The sequence below is a fragment of the Girardinichthys multiradiatus genome, chromosome 5 (genome assembly GCF_021462225.1).
Source record: "Girardinichthys multiradiatus isolate DD_20200921_A chromosome 5, DD_fGirMul_XY1, whole genome shotgun sequence".
NCBI classification, from domain to species: domain Eukaryota; kingdom Metazoa; phylum Chordata; class Actinopteri; order Cyprinodontiformes; family Goodeidae; genus Girardinichthys; species Girardinichthys multiradiatus.
Genome location: NC_061798.1, coordinates 52,181,089 through 52,189,540, shown reverse-complemented (window position 1 = coordinate 52,189,540; position 8,452 = coordinate 52,181,089). Strand labels below are relative to the sequence as shown.

The window sequence follows — 8,452 nt, the reverse complement described above, 5'->3', positions numbered from 1 at the left end:
AGCTGTCAAACACGGTGTTGGCAGCATCATGCTGTGGAGCTGTTTCAGTCCCAGTGGTACTGTAGAATAATCGAGGTCTACCTCCAAATCCTTCAACCTTGCTGCAAATGAGCTGGATGGTGGAAACTGGGACAGATCCAAACTGGTTTGACTGGATAACACAGCCCAGCAAAAAGCTTCTGGAATGGCCTACTCAAAGCGCCAGCCTGACTGTAAGTCAGGTCCAAACCAAGAGACCAACCAGTTTAAATGAACTTCACCAGTTCTGTCAAGAAAAATGAATAAATGTCAGCCAGAAAGCTTGTTGGTGGATATGGAAAATGTGTGGTTGAGGAGCAATTTACCAAATATGGTGATATTTAATCCTGAATAAAACCAGATTAGTTCAACATTTGATGAGTAGTGGATGGAAACTTCCGACCAGAACTTTCTATGAACGCGCCTCAAAAACACAGCAGAGCTCATCTCAGATGGACGGAAAGACTGGGGACGTGTCTTCTGTGGACAGATGGCTCCACATCTCAAGTCTGACAGAGACAATCCGGGCTGCTCTTAGTGGCCTGAAGGGATAGGAGATCTAGAAGACGCTGGGATTTTCCTGAGAGATTTGCGGATATTTCAGAGCTCATCCTGCTTACTTCCCGCTGCCTGACCTGATCGGCTTTCTGGAAACGTCTGGAACATCATGAAGAGGAGAACCTCACAGCGACCATGGAGTAATGAGGAGCAGCAGGAATGGACTCAGAATGTTCTGAAAAACTGTTCCAACAATAATGATCGGTGTATTTAAAGCTTTTGGTTTAGATGATTGTTTCTGCAGCTGCTGCTCTGACCTCAGACCTGCAGGTGAAGCTGTAGCTCCTCCTGTCAGGCTGCTCCTCGCTCACCACCAGGATCTGCTGAGAGACAGAAACACTCTCAGCCTCATTCTCGTCTCCTCCAGAGCAGCAGCTGCAGATTGAGGTCTGTCTTCAAAGCTTCTTTAATGTTTTCAGCTTTGATTCTGCTTCCTGAAAACCTCCAGTTTTATCTGTGTCTCCAGAACCAAATGGAAAAGCTGCTTCTTAGAGCTGATTTCCTCTGAGCTGTTGGGAGGCTGGCTGGTTTGTTGTTCTGGGAAAACTCAGGGACGGTTGTGCAGGAACCTGACCCAGGATCTGACTGAGTTCTCTGTTCTTTTCCTAAAAGTATCTTTTTCACTTTTTTCTTCCAGCAAGACAACAAATCAGCTTATTTTACTCTAAAAATCAAACTGCTTCTGATTCTTCAAGATGGCAGCTGGAGTTCTATGAATCATCAGCAGGATCAGAGGACCACATGTTGGAGAGCCTCCAGCAGACTTGGAGCATCCACAGCAGTTCTCCATGACTCAGCCTGATTTATAATGAGGCTCCAGAGCGGCTCCTGTTTGTGCTGGACTGGTCTGAAGACACTGAAGCTGAAACTGGGATGGACTGAAGGTCTTCGTGGTTTACTGAGGCAGAAGAAGTCAGACCTGGTGCTCTGACTCATTTGAGTCAAGACGTGACATTCCTCAACCAGTCGATGAATCTTACAGCTTCTCCACATGGATGCGCCAAACCAGGGATTTATAAACGTCCAGACTGACAGAACCAGCTGCAGGTCCGGTTCATTTTAATCCACACGTTTCATTCTGGGTTTTCTTACATAGCTCATAAAAACAGAAGTTACAGAGGGTCCCTGAACTCCGGCTCTGATTGGTCAGATTAAACCTTTACAACTAAATTTAAAGGCTCCCCGTCTATTTTCATTCTAGAAAAGCTGCATCAATTCTTCCCAAGTTTATTTCGGAGCTCCTCCCATGCAGCCAGATGTTCCTGTGGTCTTCATCAACTGTCCTCCAGGTTTTCATTTCACCGTTTTCTTTTTGCAGCTTTCTCCAGTTAATCTGTACTATTCTAGATGGTGCTGAAGCACTTTAGGTTTCAGTTACTTTTTGCAGAAACGTCTCTTCAGCCATTCTCAGATCTTCAGTGTAGATCCTGTGGTGCTGGACTCAGGACCAGATTCTGAAACCGGTTCCTGGCTATGAACAGATTTGATCGGATTGTGAAGCTGAATAGATTTCTGCCTCTGGTGGTCTTCATCTCCAGGATTTAAGAAGGCCTTTGCAGCTAAAAATGTTTAGAAGATTGAAACTTGTTTCATGATTACGCCATAAAATAACCCTGAACTCAAGGTCTGCACATAACCTACCCTTTGATTGGATCTTCTTCAGTCATCCTGGTTTGGTCCTTGCTAGACTTTTTCTCTCTGTTCTAGTTGTGATGGGAGCTCAGTAGAAGGTCATGGCGGCTTGGACTCCGATCTGTTGTGAGGAAGCTGAGGGATATGAAGCAGTCAAGGATTTAGAGACCATCATCAGCTCCTTCATGAACATTTTCAAACAGTTCTAGGAAGATCTTTAAGTTGGTTCATTAGAACATTTGAAGAGCAATAACTAGAAAAGGTTTTTTGTTCTTCCTGATGTGACTTGTATCACTTTCTGGGAAACATTAACTCATATTTCCTCTGAACTTGTAGATGCAAAACTCTGATCATGCTGACCTGATCCAAAATGGGCAATCTGACCAACATCAGCTTGGCTGACATCCACCTGGCCAGCTATATCCTGGACTACGAGGTTCCCCTGGAGGAGATCCCGGACACCACGCAGGGTTTGGCCTTCTCTGTGGCCACCATCATTATTGCAGTGGTTCTGGTGAGCATCATGCTAATCTGTGGAGTTGGAAACTGCTTCTTCATCGCCAGCCTGGCCCGTTTCAAGCAGCTCAGGAACCTGACCAATCTGCTGATCGCCAACTTGGCCGTGTCGGACGTCCTGGTGGCAGCCATGTGCTGTCCCTTCCTGTTGGACTACTATGTGGTAAAGAAGCTGTCCTGGGACCATGGCCTTCTGCTTTGTGCCTCGATCAACTACCTGCGAACCGTCTCGCTCTATGTGTCCACCAATGCACTACTGGTCATCGCTGTGGACAGGTGGGTTCACCTCAGTTATCAGTCAGCTGTCAACAAAACAGTTTAGTTTAAGTCTGAAACATGAACAACCTGATGTAAACGTGTTTGACAACGTGTTTTAACTTTAACTTGTGCTGCAGATCTTCAGCGGTTTTCAAAGCATCATGTTGGGCTGATGCCTCTGTTCTGAAGGTTTCTGTCATACTGACAATAGGAACGATAATTTATAGGATGTCATTCAGCAAGACGGGAGATCATTGCTGACTGAAGCAGTTCCGAATCACATCCATAGAGTCTGTAGGTAGAAATCTTATAATGATCGTAAAGTTCTGTAGAAACAGCTCTTCTTTTCTCAACTCAGAGATCTGGGTTCATCTGTATGCAGATGACATCATGTTTTGCACCTCAGAATTTAAGTTGTATTTAGTTGCTTATTATGGGTTCTGTTAAGTCTGGTTTCAGATTAATTTTTCCTTCCCCGCCACTCGTAAGTTTCAGATCATATCAGAGAAAGATAACAAAGTTGACCTGTTTAAAGTCACCCCACTACAACTCGGTTGGATTTAAGTCCGAACTCTGAGTAGGCCACCCCGATACAGAGGTGGACTGCTGGTGTGCTTTAGATTATTGTCCTGCTGCAGAACCAAATTGAGCTCGAGCTTAATTTCACAAACTGGTGGCCAGCCATTTTTGCTCAGTTCCTGACCATAACTGAGGCCTTCAGAGCCTTAGATGTTCTGGGTTTTTCTGTGACCTCCTGGATGAGTCGCTGATGCTCTCTTTGAGTAATTTTGGTAGGCCGGAACTCATGGGAAGGTTCTCCACTGCTCCATGTTCTGTCCCGTGTGTGAATAATGGTTCTCACTGTGGTTCTCTGGACTCCAAAAGCCTTAGAAATGGATCTGTAACTCTTTCCAGACTGATAGATGTCAAAGACTGTTTCTTATCTGTTCTTAAATTTCTTTAGATTGGGACATGGTGTCACTTTTAGAGACTATTTAGCCTACTTCATGCTATCAGACAAGTTCAATTTAAGCAATTTCTTGATTCTGCATTATGGTTAATGAAATTAAGCCAAAAAACGTGGTTAATCACGATTCATAATTTAACAGTTTGAAGATGTTATATTTTCACAGCTTGGTTTGGACATCTGTGTTTTCATATTAAATCAAATCATTATTTGAAAAATGCTTTTTGTATTTACATTAGGGTGTCGCAAAAAAACAAAAACTGACTAAATCTGGGAAGGGGTAAATACTTTTTCAGAGCTCTGTAGTTCTGATGTGCACAGGCCTTTAAGCTGGTTTCATTCCAGTCTTCAGGATGAGGTGTTTTTATCTGAGATGTTTCAGCTCAACCTGATCTTCATCTGATGATAATGTTCTAATTTCACTGAGACAGCCTGGTGGGCTTTAGTTCACACACAGCAGTTATTAGAAGGAGTACTGTGTTGATACAGTTCTGCTGCTCAGGAAATATTTGGTGTGTCAGCTCAGAATTTATCGTCTCTAGCTCTGAGCCTGAAACAGGAGTTCTGGTGCTGCTCACATAAGACAGATTTTTGATCTGATTCATGTCCTGGTGCTATAAAAACTGCTCCAGACCTCTGAGGGTGATCCATCTCTGGCTGCGGCTCCAGCTGTCAGACTAACGTGCTCCATCCATCATGGGTGTTTGGGTCCTGGGACTGTTTATACCGAGGGAAGATTGGACATCTCAGGGACCGTCCCAGTTTCACTGTTACTTTATAACTAAGATTTACAGGATTAAAACATGTCTACAAAGATCAGCCTGATCTCAGCTTTCTGCTTGTTTCCAGACCTTCTCTCACTTCAAACTCTGAGCTTCATGAAGAAAAACCCTGAAATCCACTAGGTAGACTGTTAGGTTATCTGGTCTCTCTATATCGCCCTTAGGTGTGTGCATTGTCCTGTGTGTCTCTGTGTCACCCTGTGATGGACTGGCGACCTGTCCAGGGTGTACCCTGCCTCTCGCCCGGAGACTGCTGGAGATAGCTGTCATCACTACAGGAGGTAAAAACTGGTTCTAAAACTCGAATCTCAGACCACAAGTCCAAGTCAAGTCTCAAGCCTTTAAGTCTTAAGTGCGACTAAGGTCAGAGTCACATCGGATCTCAACTGCGAAAGAGAATCCTGCTGGTCTTCCATCCTGATATGGAATGGGTAATGTGTCAGGAACAACAGGATGTCATCATTTGATGACAATGATCACCCCACAGAGGGCCAAATCCGACGTCACCAAGAAACATCAACACAGAACTGAAGCAGCAGGCTGGTCCAATCTGCTGAAATTTCTTCACAGCAACTCAACACGGTCATCAGTAGTTTCTATGCCCCCAGGCGCTTGTATGCATGCCTGACAACATCTGGGTCAAGCACCTTATGAGATAATGGATGGTGTCCTGGGGCATCTCCTCCCAGATCCTGATCAGAGCATCACTGAGGTCCTGGGCAGTCTGAAGTGCAACCTGGTGGTGTCAGATAAACCTAAACATGACGTCCCAGAGATGTTCTATTGGATTTAGATCAGGGGACATGGAGGCCACTCAGTGTTGTCACGTCGCCTAATGGATGCGCCTCCCCAGACCAACACTGACCCACCACCAAACCAGTTATCAACAATGTTGCAGGCATCATAACATTCACCTCAGCTTCTCCAGACCCTTTGCTGTCTGTCACATGAGCTCAGAGTCAACCTGCTTGGATCCATAAAAAGAACAGGGCACTAGTGTTGAATAGGGCTCCACGGTGCCGGGCAGTGAGCACTGGACCTACCAGAGGACGTTGGCCCCTCAGGCCCACCTCATGAAGTCTGTTTCTAATGGTTTGGTCAGAGACTTTAATGCCAGTGGCCCGTTGGAGGTCACTTTGTAGGGTGGTACTCATCCTGTTCCTCCTTGCACAAAGAAGCAGATACTGGTCTTGCCTATGGGCTACCAGTAGTGATGCTGACCCTGGTCAAATGCAAAACTACTGAGAAACAGTCAGAAAAATGTCTGTGGCCTCCACCTGCATAACCATTCCTGATCTTATGTTTGTCTCATTGTTGCCTCTTTGGTGTTCATTTCATTAACACCAAACCAGCTAAAAGTGATAACAACCCCCTCTAGTACTGAACTGACCAGATCAATATTCCAGAGGTTTAACTGACCTGATATTATACTCTGATTAAAGTCTTCCTTTAATTTTCTGAGCAGTGTATTTTGTAGAAAGCAATGGGCAAATTTAACACAAAAATCCGGTTTTTGAAATGTTTAACTTTTATTTTTAATAGTTGGGTTAATAGCTGGTGTTATTTCCATTGTTCTAGCACATTACCAATACTACTTTAGCAAAAAACCTACAAAACAATCTAATGACAAACAAGTGATCAAATTTTATGACAAAAATGTTACTTTTGTTTCTTTTTTGCCTAAGATAAACTTTGCTCCCTTTGTGCATCTTGTTTTGGTCAAACCCTGCTTTAGATAGATTATATTTCTACATGGGTAACAATTTCCTAGAATAGCTACAGACTGCAGACATTGCAACACAACTCTGACTCGTGTCAAACTTATGACTTGTACCCTAAAGACCTGAGAGTTGATTTGGACTCGTGGTCTGAGACTCGACTCATAGAACCAGTTTTTATCTAATGTAGTGAAGGGTGAAAGGAAGCCGGCATGTGAAGACAGCACATGTGGTTCCTGACCCATTACTACTATTTGTGAGCAGTCTACATCAGTCATGTTAAGCAGGAATGTGTTTTCTGTGGGCAGGAGGGTTGAATCTTTTATTCTGGTTGTTCTCTCCACACACTGATCTAATTTGTTTTGTAAGATTGTTTTGCGGCATTAGTGGCCTTTAGTTTTCAGTATTTTCTGAAAGTAGGTAGACCGGAAAGGGGGACGGAGAGAGAGGGGAAGACATGCGGCCAATGTTGCCAGGGCCTGGACTCGAACCCGTGACTGCCACATCGAGGACTGAAGCCTCAGTATATGGGTTGCAACGCCCACATTGATCTCATTTAATTTTATCTACACATTCATTTCTTTCCTTGACCAAAGTCCATAAATGGTATTTTCCCCACAGATGGATGACAGAAAGGTGCCACTCTTCAACAGCAGAAATAAGGCAGAATTATAACCTGTTAGGTCTTGATTGTGTCTGCAGGTACCTGACTATCCTCTACCCTCTGAGGCCCCGTATGCGGCGCCAGACGGCGTACTGCGTCATTCTGACCATCTGGATCGTCCCCATCTTCATCTCCATCCCATCAGCCTACATGGCTTCAGAGACCACCTACCCCCACATTGAAGGTCACACCCACAAGACGTTCTGTGCTCAGATCTGGCCCGTGGACCAGCAGATCTATTACCGCTCCTACTTCCTCCTTATCTTCGCTCTGGAGTTTGTTGGCCCTGTGACCGTCATGGCCATCTGCTACACGCAGATCTCAAGGGAGCTGTGGTTCAAGGACGTTCCGGGATTCCAGACAGAGCAGATCCGGAAGAGGTTATACAGGCGTCGCAGGACCGTGGTGGTGCTGATTCTGGTGTTGGTGGCCTACGTCATGTGCTGGGTGCCGTACTATGGCTTTGCCCTGCTGCGGGACTTCTACCCCACAATCATCTCAAGGAACAGGAACTCCCTGGTGGCTTTCTACATCATCGAGTGCATTGCCATGAGTAACGGGGTCATCAACACCCTCTGCTTCGTAAGGGTCCAAAACAACAGGAAGCACCTGAAAATGGCAAACAAGTTCCCACTGAAGCTGGTTACTGTTATAACCACAAGGTCGCTGGATGAAAGGGAGGCACACACTTCTTCCCTGCGGGTGACAGAGGTTCTGGAAGAACCTCGGCTGAGGTAGGGATCAAACTTCTGATGGTTAGAACAAAATTGCAGCTCAACACCTGGAACCACCAGGAGGAAACTGACCATTGCAGTCTGACAGTTAATGTTCAGAAGGAAAACAGAAGATGAAGTTACCCGTCAGGAAGTTTAGGATCTAGGACATACCTAAACTTGGGCATCAAACAAGGACTTCTGGAAGAATTAAACCAGTGACTAAGAACAGTTACTGAACTTTAGTGCCACGTGTAAAAGGTTCCTACTGGGGTCTGGGACGATGTGGAATGAAATAATAATATTACCTGTTTGGTTGGATGTAAGAGGCTTTGTTTTGGATTAATGGAAAAGTGGACACTAAACTAAAGGTTAATCCTGTTTCCCAGAAGAATCCCTTTTTTGTTTCCATCACTTTTTGTTTTCAGGTCGATTTCAAGTAAAAAGAAAAAAGTTTAATTCAACCTCAAATTAATGTTGAAATGTGGGAGTTGCAACTAATTTCTTTATTAAAAGTAATTAAGCTTCCTAAAGATGAAACAGAATGAGAGCCTGCTATGATCAAGGGTGACTTATTCATTAATGTTGCCCAAATAGACCCAAATACTGATAATAACTTGTTCATT

General features: G+C 44.5%; 1 protein-coding gene across 1 annotated transcript; it reads left to right on the top strand.

Annotated features, from left to right (window-relative positions):
• Positions 1–935: 935 nt before the first annotated feature.
• On the top strand, positions 936–8,220 carry prokr1a (prokineticin receptor 1a). Its single transcript, XM_047366535.1, has 3 exons — positions 936–1,623; positions 2,545–3,000; positions 7,152–8,220. The coding sequence occupies exons 2-3, from the start codon at positions 2,579–2,581 to the stop codon at positions 7,849–7,851; spliced, it is 1,122 nt and encodes a 373-aa protein (XP_047222491.1). The 5' UTR covers positions 936–1,623; positions 2,545–2,578; the 3' UTR covers positions 7,852–8,220.
• The last annotated feature ends 232 nt before the right edge of the window (positions 8,221–8,452 follow it).